Raw genomic sequence first — 13,529 nt, 5'->3', positions numbered from 1 at the left:
TCTAGTTTTTTGCCACTATAAGAAGGGCTGCTAAAACATTTTTTTTGCAAATGTGGGTCCTTTTCCCTTTTTTATGATCTTTTTGTGACATAAACCCAGTACAGACACTGTTGGATCAAAGGGTATGCACAGTTTTATAGTTCTTTGGATTTAGTTCCAAATTGTTTCCAACATAGATGGATCACTTCACAACTCCACCAATAATGCATTAGTGTTCCAGTTTTTCCACATTCCCTCCAAAATTTATCATTATGTTTTTCTGTCATCTTAGTTAATCTGAGAGATATGAAGTGATACTTCAGTTTAATTAATTTGCATTTCTCTAATCAATAGTGATTTAGAGCATTTTTTCATGTGACCAGAAATGGCTTTAACTTCATCATCTGAAAATTGTCTATTCATATCCTTTGACCATTTCTCAATTGTGGAATGGCTTATATACTTAAAAATTTGGTCATTTCTCTATGTATATTAAAAATGAGGGCTCTATCAAAAACACTGGATATAAATTTTTTTCCTAGCTTTCTGCCTCCCTTCTAATTTTGGCTACATTGGTTTTGTTTGTACAAAACCTATTTAATGTGATCAAAATTATCCATTTTATATTTCATAATGTTCTCTAATTCTTCTTTGCTATAAATTCTTCCTTTGCCAGAGATCTGAGATTTAGACTATCACTTGTTCTCCTAATTTGCTTAAAGTATCACCCTTTATGTCTAAATCATAAGCTCATTTCAACTTTATCTTGTTAAAGATGGTCAATGTCTAATTTCTGCCATACTATTTTTCAATTTTCCCCAGTAATTTTTGTCAAATAGTGAATTCTTATTCCAGAAGCTGGAGTCTTTGGGTTTATCAAACACTAGATTACTATAGTCATTGACTATCTACCATTCTATTTCTTAGCCAGTATCAAACAGTTTTGATGACCACTGCTTTATAATATAGTTTTAGGTATGGGACAGCTAGGCCAGAAAAGGGCTTTTTAAAGATCAGAGGGTGGGGGAAAGTAATGTCAGGATCTAGGGAGTTAGGAAGGAATTAGGGAGGGTCCTAATTTAGAACAAACTTCAATGTATCTAATGTCTGTGTGAGGAACTACATGGTGGGACAGTTGAGTAAGTCAGATATGCTAACAAGACCATCCCAAAAATTTAACCTCCCATTGTATGTGACAATGGAAACAGGATGAACTAGGTTAGAGTTCTTAGTATTAATGTTTAAATGTAGTCAAATGGAGAGAAAAGAATGGATTCAAGGGACATTGTGGAAATAAATATCTGACCACATATTGGATTCAGGGACAAGGAAAGGAAGAAGTCAATGATGATTGAAATTTCAAGAATTTTGGTTACTGGGAAAGTGATATTGCCATTGATAGAAATAGTGAAATTAAGAGGAAAATCTAGTTTCATTGTGATCTTCAAGCAAAGACTGAACAACCACTTATGGACTAATGTATGGGGGGAGTCCTTTTCTACTATGGGTCAAACTAGATGGACACTGAGGGTGCTTGAGACTGAAATTTTGTGAATTAGACTCAAGATGTGTCCACAAGACATATAGAGAATTTAGGCAATTGAATAACCAGAATTTTCTGTAACTAGAATAAACATGTCACAGAGTAAGAGTACCAACTGAAAGTTGCTGATAGAAGGGCAAAAGGACCATACTATTGATGCACACAATCTTCACAGACAGTAGCGGACAAGGAGCAAGAATTCAGAATCTGAAAGAGCTGATTCTGAACTATTAATTTTACCATTTCCTTGTTGGGAACATGATATGTAATTTTGCTTTACCTCTGATAGACCTTTTCTTCTCTTCTTGTGAGAGGATGATGGTGATTCAAGGAGACTGAGAGGCAGTTGCTGTTCTCTGACTTCCCCACTGAGAGACTGTTGTGTTGTCTGACCTCTCTCCTCCAATTTATTTTCCCAGTCCAAGATGAGTAATACCTGTATCAGTAAAGGCTGCTTTGCAACTCCTTCAGTTGTTCACAGCTGTGGAGGCTCTCTGAGAATTGACCTGTCCCTTATAGTGCACGTTGGCATGGTCCTTAACATTTCCTAGCTGAACAAATCACTTAAACTCTTTGTACCTCTATACCTAGCTACTCTGCAGTTTTTCACCTTGTAGTTTTCCTCATCTTCAGGATCAAAGGAAGCATTCCCCCTTAGCACCTTCCAGGTTATTCTCTAGCTCAAATTTCATGGTGGCCCATGATGGCCTACTGCAGAATGTATCCACTCTTCCACCTTCTAGATCTAGAGACTAGAAGGGCACTTGCCCCTCTTTTCCATTTGCCTGGCACTGTTCCTGTCTCACTGTTGGGTCTGGTTAAAGAAATTACATTTGGGCAGTTTCCTGGAAGAAACAAGAAAAAAAACAAAAAACTAGTAGAGGAGCCAAGAACTTCCCCAGCTTCTGGTGATTTGTAATCCCTGATAAATGTGTAACTATTATGCACCCATGTTTAAAGATAACAGCTGCCCTTGAGCCCTTGTATTATATTTCAATGAGATTTTAAAATGTCAGTTTAAATTTAGCTTGAAATTATAAAGCCAAGAAAGGAGACCTGATCCTAAGGAGACCATTGCCTTTAAATCATCATAAAGACAGTAGGGAAAAAAAAGTTTTTGAGAAGGGAAAATTACTTTTTTCTAGTGGAAAAAGTAAATCACAGAAATTCCCATATTAATACATTTAAAGGACAAGATCTGATCCAAAAAATCAATTTCATTCTGCAATTAAAGCTCCTAGCAATCAAAAGACTTTCTCAGTAGTAGAAGTCAAGCCAGTAGGAAAAGAAAAGCTCGCCCTTCTGTTAGAACAGACAGCAAAATTCCCACTCCTCATCCCCCCGGGAATTACATCATCATCTAAAAGCATGCCCTATTTTTTTTTCAATTTTATTAATCTCTCTTTGAGTTTCAGAAATTCTGATTTGGTATTTAATTGGGGGTTTTTAATTTGTTCTTTTTCTAGCTTTGTTAGTTGCATGTCCAATTCCTTGATCCCTTTCTCTATTTCATTCATATAGCTATTTAGAGATAGAAAATTTCACCTAAGTACTGCTTTGGCTGCACCTCATAGATTTTGGTATGTTGTCTCACTCCTCATTGTCTTGGATAAAATTATGGATTGTTTCGGTGATTTGTATTTAATCCTCTCATTTTTTAGAATTAGATTATTAAATTTCCAATTGTTTTTTCATCTATCTTTCCCTGGGCCCTTTATTGAATATAATTATAATTGCCTTGTTGTCTAAAAAGCAAGAATTTACTATTTCTGCTTTTCTGCATTTGATTGTGAGGTTTTTAATCCCCTAATAAGCATATCCTGTTTTTCTTGGAGAGATTATATTTGTATTGCTTTTAATACACTCTCTTTTTCTGATCAAAGACATTTCCATTCTAATTGGAAGTATAGTAGACTGTAATGGAATCATGGAAATGTAAATCTAGAACCTATCTTGGTCTTAGTCAAAAAAAAAAAAAAGAAGTCCAAGGTGTTGTTTAGAGCAACTAGAGGTGAAACGACTTGTGTAAGGTAACTGTGTTAAAAGAGGGGATCTATAAAGGAAGTTAATAATATCACTTGGGCTACCTATCTCAGAGGATTATTTTAAAAGCTGAAAGGCTACAAAGGCTTTCCCCGAATTGTCGGGGTATGAGTATATCAAAAGTTCTTAATCCGGGGTCCATTAACTCAAAAAGAAATAGTTATTTCTTTATCATTGGTTTCCTTTGTAATCCTATGTATTTCACTAAATGCACCTAAATACCTAATTGTAAGGTCTCCAGCGGCTTAAACAAAATGACATACACGCAAAAGGTTAAGAGCCCCGATCTACTTAAGCGTAAGCTATGTTCCTTTGTACCCTGGGGTAATTCTAGCCTCCCAAGGCTTGATTCTAAATAGAACGTTTTGGGAAAGGCTTTTCTAGGTCACGTGAGTCCATTTAAAAAAAAAAAAAAAAAAAAAAAAAAGATAAGAGTCGACCGGCTCAGAGTAGAAAGACAGTGAGCATCCAGCTGGCCTGGGGGAACGGGGCGGGGAGGGGGGGAGGGTAGAGGCCGAGGTAGGACACTGGTTTCCAGTCTCCCGGATTCCTGACAAGCAGAGTAGCAAGGGTGAGGGATAGTTCCTATCCTGAAGGTTTTGCCCTGAAGAGAGGGGACAATGCAATTGGAGTACGGGAAGATGCTGGAGTAAAGAAGGGGCTCTAGGCGTCACGTCAATCGCCCAGACCCCGGAGAGTCTTAGAACCGGGACAACTCAGGCCCCGGTTCCGTTCTCATTCCCGTAATATTTTTCCGGGTCTTGGCTCCAGCTAGCCAGCCACGACGTTTCTCCCCCCACCCAATCGCAGTCCAGCATCGGCGGTCTCCCGGGGTTACAGAAACGCGTTAGTTCTCTTGCGTCCCGCCTCCCTTCACCTTTTTCCAGCACCCGGGCTTCTTCCTGGTTGTCGTGAGAGGTGGATGTCTGGCCTCTCCCACTTCCGGTTCATCGGTCCGCTGCGGCGGCCGCGGCGGCTCCCAGACCAGATGGTGCCGACGCGGTATGCCGAGCTCCGGGGAGCGGCGGTAAGACCCAGGCCGCGGAGAACTTGGCATTTGGGGGTCGCTGTTTGGAAGAGTCCTCTCCCTTTCCCTGTTACCCGAGGTCTTGGCACCGACAGCACTGCAACCCGCTGCTTTCCAGCATAAACACCCGGTCGAGCCGCGCCCACTGCCGGTCTGGCCTGAGCGGCCGCCGCCGACGCTTCCTTCTTCTAGGCCCGGGTCCGGGCTAGGCCTGCAGGCGAGGGGTACCTAAGAACCCACTCTGTGTGGCCTACGTGGAAGGGGAGCCGCGAGCACCCGCGACAGCTTGTGTTCCTGCTGGGCCTGAGCCTCGCTACGAAGTTCCTGCAAACCAGGTCGCGGTCCCTTGGCTTCCAGTCGCGGGGGGGAGCGCGAAGTGGGGAACGTGTGCACTTGTCGCGTGCCCGGGGCTGTCTGAGCCTAAGGGGAAGTCTGAAAGCCCCCCTTCGGTTCTTGAAAGCTTTGTTTCTAGAGCGGAGAAACATTCCCTCCCTTCTATTTCTAGCCTTTAGATAATGTCGTGTGTTAGGAAAGTTGGCCAAGCAATAGCAAGTTTGGGGGGTTTGGTTTGGTTTTTTGTTTTGTTTTGTATTAAGTAATTCAGTTTAGCGGCGAATTGACTACCGCTGTGTGCAGGCTGTTGGTAATCATTTTGTTCTGTATTAACAGGACGTGTTACAGATGACAGATTAAGTTCTTTTGCTGCTAAGCCTTCAGATAATTATGGCAATACCCTGGAAGAAAGCCCTTCTGATACTTCTAACATCCCAAGCATTGTCCTTAGTGAATAGCATTGAGGAAGAAGAAGTACCTGAAGAATGGATTCTCCTGCATGTGGTTCAGGGGCAGATTGGAGCTGGAAATTATAGTTATTTGAGACTAAATCATGAAGGGGAAATAGTTCTTCAGATGAAAAGCTTAAAAGGTGATGCAGATTTGTATGTATCTGATACCACACTTCACCCAAGTTTTGATGAGTATGAATTACAGTCTGTAACTTGTGGCCAGGATGTTGTTTTTGTGCCGGGACACTTCCAGCGCCCTGTGGGAATAGGTATCTATGGACATCCATCTCACCTTGAGAGTGAATTTGAAATGAAAGTGTATTATGATAGAACGGTTGTAGAATATCCGTTTGGTGAAGCAACTTATGCCACAGATGGTAAAGCTACAAGCCAAAAGCAGCCTTATACACCAGAAGATACATCTCAAGATGAAGAATCTATTGTTTGGACAATAATAATTGGCATTTTGAAACTAATACTTGAGATTCTTTTTTAATATCATTGGACAGACATGCACTGGAATTCAGTACCTGTAACCTGTGAAGTAGATTGTGGTTTGCTGTGAACACTGCTACTTTTTAATAAGTTTCAGGAAACCTTTTCTATGGTGGGTGGTTGGGTGGTGGAAAAAAAGCCATATTTAGTTTTTTAATCATAATTCCCCCCAAAATAAGAGCAGCAAGCACAAGATTTGTAATTTTCTTTAAAGAAAGAAGAGTTCATATAAGTGGAGAATGTACAATTAAAAAAATGCTTAAACTTCATTTAAGTTTGTCAGGTGACTTATTAAGTAGTCTTATGTAAAAGTAGTCATAAGTAGTCTTATGTAAAACTTAATTTGATTGGGAGTATAGATTTCATATAAAACTTGCATAAATTTTGTTAAAATTTAACTTTCTAAAATTTTTACACTACTTAAAACTACAGGCTATTATAATGTGTGAACTGAGATGATCAGTTTTTAAATGGAGAAATCATGTATGCCTGTGAAATAAATCTCATTTTACTGCCACATTGGCTAAGAAATAATGGTACATATTTTGCTGCAGTTTTCCAGGCAATTTACAAAAAGAAGCAGTAGCAACATTAAGTTGGTGGAATCTAGAAATACCTCTGACCCTAGCATACTATTCCAGACTCTCAGGAACCATAAAATTAAGTATTAGTTCAACTGTAGTCAGAGTTGTCACCTAGAATTACTATACGGTAACTAAAACAGTGCCGAGACTTCATGAAACAATTTTAAAACTGGAAGAGGTCTGAGAAAGTTTCCTAGCTTAGTTTCCTAAAGGATTTCTAGTTATCAAGGCCAATATATACCCCTTATACCAACTGTGTTAATTAAAAATAATTTCATTTTCTATATCCTTTAAAAATTGATCAGAGATTTATCAATTTATTCTAAAACTTGTAATTTCTCTAAATTTAGCCTATTTTAGAGATATTTGCCTGTGGTACAGGACTACTGTTTGAATTTAGTTATAATGGTAAGCTACCTTAAAAAAACAATTTCTGACATAAAAGTTTCTATGTAACAGAATTCAGTACAACAAATTATGTAAACAGATTGAATTACTTATGCCAACTTTAGTGCTATATTGTTGCATGGATCCAAAGGAAGTTTTAAACATTTTCAAAATTTTCTTATAAAGTTCAGTAAATAAAAATCATGGAATAAGGCTTTTGATTGAATTTACTTCAATTGTCCCCGTTCAATGTTCTTGTGGATTTAGTTAAGAATCATTAATTGTTAAACTATTAAGTTGTACATTTATAGCTAAATTCAGGTCATAGGCCATAGCTGAATATCTAAAATAGCTGAGAGAAAATGAGAGATACTGTTTAAGTTTTAAGCTTCTGAATAAAATGTGATCAATTTCTAAAATAATTTTGTAAACATTCATTGAATTTTCAGAAAGGTGGTTTTATATATTATAAAGAATAATTTGTAGCTTAAGTTAAAATTAACCTTACAGGAGTTATAACTTTCTAGAAATAAGTCAACTTGTAGAACTTAAGTCCATAGGTAGAAATTGAAAAATGTTTTATTGACAACAGTATTAGGAAGGGTGTTTCACAAAGTGGTAAATTAATTGGCACCAAAATTTTCACAATGCAAATAACAGTATCAGGGTAAAAATGGTAATTTTATCCCTCCTTGCTGGTTTTTCCCCTTCTGCCCCCTCTCCTGGGTGTTGGGGGAGCTCTTTGACAACAATCACAAATCCATCGACCTAGGAGAAAAAATGTTGTTTAATTTACAAAGAATTTTATTTGCAACAACATCTAATTAAACTCTTTAAAATCCTCTCATATCAAGTCATTAAAGATAGTCCTTGACACAAGGGAGAGAATGTCATTAAGCAGAAAAATGTGAAGCTGCTTTAAAAAAACAATTTCCAATATAAAATTTTCTATATAACAGAATTCAATACAACAAATTATGTAAATGGACTGAATTACTTATGCCAACTTTAGTGCTACATTGTTGCATGGACCCAAAGGAATGTTTTAAACACTTTCAGAAGTTTCTTATAAAGCTTAGTAAATAAAAATCCTGGAATAAGGCTTTTGATCGAATTTACTTCAGTTGTCCTTGTTCAACGTTCTTGTGGATTACTGATATCCTTGTCGCCATAGTATTTTCAGTGCATGGCTATTCTATTTTTATAACACTTTTATAACACATCAAATACGTAACTGCACCCTAACAGGACCATGCATGAATGTGATGCATTCTATACTTGATATAATTACTTATTACAGTACCTGAAATACAAGTTGCTTAGATCTTTAATGTAATTGCTGGACATCTTTACTCTCAGGCATATTTTACACTGAAATTTTTTGGAAAATTTTGCAAAGAAGCTTTAAAAATTACATGAATCTAAAACAAAATTACACATGAATTTGTTTTGATTTACATCAACTTATGGCAAAAGATGTATTGTCTATCTTAACATTACTATTTGAAGTTACTGTGCTGCTTCAATAAGGTATTCAAATTATTTAAATATGTATAAACTTAACAGTATTGTTTTATTACATTACTATAAAGTAAAGTACTATGCAAGTGAAGGTAATCAAAAATAAAATTCACAAGCTCTTGAACATACTCTTACTTTGGCCATTTAGAATCGCCAGTTTCAAATAACATTTTAGTGCTTAAACTCTATGTTTCAGAATAGATTTCCAAAATGGTAGTATAGTATTATTTTGCTAGGTAAATTTTTAGCAATCCTTTAATGGAAATCTTAGCAAATACAGTTTAAATAAAATTGCCTAAAATACTACTTGATAAATATGATTTGCATAATAAGCTGTCTGGATTCTTTCACTTAATATTTTATAAATTTTATTGCAGAAGGGTCCCTTGGTCAGTAGTTCACTAAAGTGGTCATTTCAGTATCTACTGAATAAAAAACACTAGACTTAGCACTGGTGGAATTATAAAGACATGGCCTCCACTTTCATAAGAATTTACTGACAATCTATATGTTAATAATATTTAAGTCTTGGGCAATATTAGAAAATTCTACTACAAAAAAATGCTAACACTGATGCTAGTTGATTACCTGATGGAATAGCACCAAGCCCCACGCAAAAAGTGTGATAACCTCTGTCACAAACATCACAGAACATCATTTCTTCTTCATGATGGGGTTGTCCACATATAATGCATGTTTTACATTCCATACACTGCCATGGATAGGTCTTAATGATAGAAACAAGCTCCATCGTCATGTCCAGGCAGGAAGGGTGGCCTAAATCAAAACCAATATTAGTAATATTTGACACAAATTTCACATTCTTAATAAATTCAATTACAAAAAAGGGACGATTTTAACTGAAAAAATATTATGTTTATTTGAAGAAGTTTAAAACCTTGTATACACTTTTAAAGTATTCTCTATACTTGATACTTTTAGTTGAACTGAGACAGAAAACAAACTTTTGAAACAATGAACATAGCACTTAAAAGCTTAAGAAATACATCAACACTTACCACTATTATCACATTGGGAGCAGTGTATAAGAGATTCAGCCTTTCCTTTCTTGTTGGACTCCTTACCCTTCAGACAAATCCCACACATAGCATTTGGAATGACCTTTGGCTGGAAGGGTAGAAGAGGGCTATAAATTCATGCCAGAACTACTTAGTATGGGTTTTAAAGGAATTTTAATGTATCTCCTTATTTTTACTTTGGTAATTTGCTAGAGGAACTTTTTTGTACAATATGATTCAAAATGAATAGTTATGCAACATAATATAACCTGCTGAGGTCTTGGATTTTAATTTTAATTGTAGATTAATATGACGCTCATGTTAAGACTTAACATAGCAATTTACACTCCTCAAATACCAGCAAAAATAACGTTATCAAGAACTTGAAGGAAAATATAACAAAATGCTGCACTTTCCTCCCAATTAACAATGTAAAATTTTGGTAGCAAATGAAAATGTTATATGGAAATTATTTTTCCCCATTGTAGAAAAAAAAACTTAAACTTTTATAAAATTTCCAAGTTAATGATGTTGTAATATATAGGGTTCAAAATTAATTATAATAAATCTATGTGAAAAACTAAATTATAAAATGAAACAATTTTTTAACATTTTAAGCTCAGAGTGGCTCCATGAATATACTGTCACTTGCAAAATGTCTCATTATGTGAAAACTAGATTTTGTAGTTGTCCCCTTGCATAATGCATAAATTCATTAAAATAAACTAAAAGGGAAAAAAAAGTTCATTTCTGTGTACTAAACATTTGGAAGGGAAAGAGTAATCTTCAGAAAGGCAAGAAAGACTAGTATTTTAGTAACTTGTGATAAAAGTTCTTAGAAAGTGAGCTAGCAATTCTTAAGAACGAGAACAAAAAAAAAGTTTTCGATGTTTCAAGATACACAACATAATTTTAGTGCCAAAGTTTGTACTACATCACTTTATAATGCATAATTCAGTAAAAAGTGTTGAGGATTCAAATATACTTCATAATAATATATACATATACACACAAATATATACATATACACACACACACACACACACGCACACACGCACACTCACACGCACATATAACCAGAATTCAAGCTGTGCTTGCTTTTTTTTGTTCTGCCACAATTATACCCATATAAAGCAGTAGAAAGCAATTTAAAAGTTTTATCAATGTTTCTGGGTACAAAATTAAATCAGCTGAAAATAAAGAAATATGGTCCACATTCATTTGAGGGGAGAGGAAAGGGAAGGTATGACCAACTGGAAAAGGACAAAGCTGGTAGAGAACAAGTTTTTTTAAGCTTCAAAAAAGGAAAAGAAAATTATTAAATGAAAAACAATTAAGCCCCTTTTGATTTAAATTGTTCCAAATGTCTTAAGTTTTTAAGTTCTTATTCGTAAGATACCAAATACCTGAAGATATACATATCTACTCATTTACAAAATCTTAAGACAATTTTGAGAAACTCATTTTGTCATTTTCATAAGCTGGAAGGCCTGAAAAGTTTGTTCATTTTTTAAAAGCTCTTTTAAATGTTATATTCCTTGGCAAAAGATGACAGAGGCATTCATAAGGAATTTTTTGCTTATTTATTTAAAAAAAAGCAGTCAACCTGTATTATACATAAATATAATAAAAACAATAAAATAAATCTAAACATTCACAAATGTCTCTACAAAATAATAAATATCATGGAAGTGAAAACATACATATAAAATTTTACTGTTACCTATTCTACATCTCTTCTATGTTTATCTTTATACCCTGGCTCCCCCCAACAAAAGGATAGTGTCACAGCTCAAACCTCAGTCTTGCAGTGTTTTACCCTCTGTTGTTACTGCTACATTCTAAGCATAAAGTTATCATATTTTCCTAAAGCTAAATGAAACAAAAACTCTAATATTAGCTAGCAAGTGCACTTCTCTAATCCAAATTCTAGTTCAGATGATTGAGTTTGTAACTGCCATAATATATAGCAGGAAATTCCTTCTCAATCCACCAAAGCTAAAGAGAATTTTGGTTATTGTACCTGTGTGCTACATTGTACCAGGTATGCTTAGTTTTAATACTTGAATTTTAAAATAAGATACTGGCATAGAATTTCAGTTCTCTAACATGTTTCACTAAAAACAGTGAAGTACTACCCCGATAATATTAAGTTCTAAGAAAGGGTTCTTCAGTTATAGAAGCTCCTTTACAAAACAATGTAAAAGAAATAAAATGCAAAGTCACATTCCAGAGCAATTCAAGTTCTACAATCATAAAAATACATTTAAAAAAACTAGGAGAAAAAAGATACCAGGAAAACTGTAAGTTTACTCTTAAGCTTGATATCATCTTACCCAATGGTCTTCATCTTGATTTTTAAAAAAAGGAGAGGGAGAAAAAGTGATGAAAGAAAATGAAGACCAAGAGAATGAGAGTAAAAGAGTGAAAGAGAGACCTTCATGGTGTTTTCGGTGCTGCTGCATTAGCTTAGTCTCAAATACTCTACTCATTCAATCATTCTGGGTTCTATAAGAAGTCATACTGTCTATCTACATGTAGGATTTTCACATAAAACAAATATAAAATATTCTGGAGATCTCAGTGGATTGCAGGGACAAGGGACAAAGGTAATAATGTGCAAAACTCTCCTGAAGATTCAGAGAACAGAACCCTGTGGTAGCCAATTGGGATAGTAAGTCTTATTTCTACTAGCTGCAGCAACATTAAACTTTTCATATTTGCAACAAGTCAAATGATATGTATCCTAACAGTCCTATACATCTTTTAAAAAGGCTTGCGCCCTCCAAAAAAAATTTCATATATAACACATCAGCTTTCCTGCTTGGAAGAAAAATAACCAAAAGCTAAATGAAACTTTCATAGCAGTACTAGCACAATATAGATTTTAATTATATACTTGTAGTCCTCTGTCCTAACAATTATGATTTATTGTCAGGTTAACTTAAAGTAGAGAAAACTCTCCTATAAACTTAAGGTCAAGCACGAGTGAATCTAGAGCAAAACACCATAAACATTTTGATTTTAAAAACTCGTAAATTACGTCCAATCAATAGTCTTCAGCTTAAAAGTACCCCAACATTTAGGCACATTCTGGCAAATCAATACTGGTTACATTTTTTTTTTCATACCAGGGTTAACTACTACTAAGCATGTCCATATTGAATCTATTAAGTTTCAGATACTTGTTTTATCTTTAGAGTTATCACTGAAATCAATGAACAGAACTCCAATCTTTGTATCAGAAACATTAAATACTTAAAGATATGGAGAAAGATATAACATACATGCTCCATGATGTGTTTAACAACTTTGGATGCTAAACTTTCAAGTTAATATGTAACTGTTTCTTAGGCATTAAACCAATGATAGTATTAAATTAAGAGATCTTCAATTTTAGTCTGTAGTATTACAAAGTTTTAACATTTATTTAACATCCCCTTCTTCTTACTCATGATTAGTCTAGTTTCTTCCCTTTATGTTTAAAATTAGATTGAGAAGAATTAGACTAAATTAAAATAGGACAATGAACTTTTAAGTTTGTAACTCTCATCAAAAGTTCTTAGTTGTATTGGGCCAGCAGTACATACATATTCACTCATGAAAATTCACCTCTCTAAAATTCATCTTTGGGTTTTCATTTGCCTACAATTACTGGGCAGAAATTTAAATCTTTAATAAATAATTAAAAAGCTAAATTCTATGTTAAAATGTAATTGTTAAAAACTATGTATTTCCAACATGTTTAAGCTACCCTTAAAAAGCAGATACTCGCTGAAGCTTAAAATGTTTGTTAAGACTAAAAACATGTACTTAAGTGGTCTATGGAAGCATTTTTCAATTAATTACAAAATAACTGGTAGGTGTTTGGCTTAATAAAATAAGTAAATAGTTATAGGAAAGGGAAAAGCCATTCACAGCTTACTTAAAACTTTTTCTTCTGAAATATGAATCCCAATTTACAATCCTATAAAACAAAATTTAACAGCTTTACTCAAAAAATCCTCCTGATCACTTTGCTCTATATCTTTCAGTACAACTTCAAATAAATTATTAAATATTGTGAAAAAGATAACAATATCTATTTTCACACTTCAGCTCTATTTTCTAACATTTTGAAATATCTTTAGATCAAAAACACTATGC

At 34.8% G+C, this 13,529-nt stretch overlaps 2 protein-coding genes across 4 annotated transcripts in view; one reads left to right on the top strand and one right to left on the bottom strand.

The window, feature by feature from the left end:
- Positions 1–4,432: 4,432 nt before the first annotated feature.
- On the top strand, positions 4,433–8,910 carry C4H6orf120 (chromosome 4 C6orf120 homolog). Its single transcript, XM_003769622.4, has 2 exons — positions 4,433–4,927; positions 5,262–8,910. The coding sequence occupies exon 2, from the start codon at positions 5,316–5,318 to the stop codon at positions 5,871–5,873; it is 558 nt and encodes a 185-aa protein (XP_003769670.1). The 5' UTR covers positions 4,433–4,927; positions 5,262–5,315; the 3' UTR covers positions 5,874–8,910.
- PHF10 (PHD finger protein 10) overlaps positions 7,397–13,529 on the bottom strand; it is a 32,442-nt gene continuing 26,309 nt past the window's right edge. For all 3 annotated transcript variants that reach the window (XM_031937455.1, XM_031937456.1, XM_031937457.1), the window contains exons 10-12: positions 9,384–9,492; positions 8,953–9,141; positions 7,397–7,611 (exon numbers count right to left, since the gene is read on the bottom strand). In XM_031937455.1, coding sequence (XP_031793315.1) covers positions 7,526–7,611; positions 8,953–9,141; positions 9,384–9,492 — 384 coding nt within the window. In that variant the 3' untranslated portion in view covers positions 7,397–7,525. The remainder of the gene's footprint in view (positions 7,612–8,952; positions 9,142–9,383; positions 9,493–13,529) is intronic.

This window comes from Sarcophilus harrisii, chromosome 4 (assembly GCF_902635505.1).
Source record: "Sarcophilus harrisii chromosome 4, mSarHar1.11, whole genome shotgun sequence".
Lineage (NCBI taxonomy): Eukaryota > Metazoa > Chordata > Mammalia > Dasyuromorphia > Dasyuridae > Sarcophilus > Sarcophilus harrisii.
The sequence above is the reverse complement of the archived record's forward strand: the minus strand, read 5'-3'. Positions and strand labels throughout refer to the sequence as shown.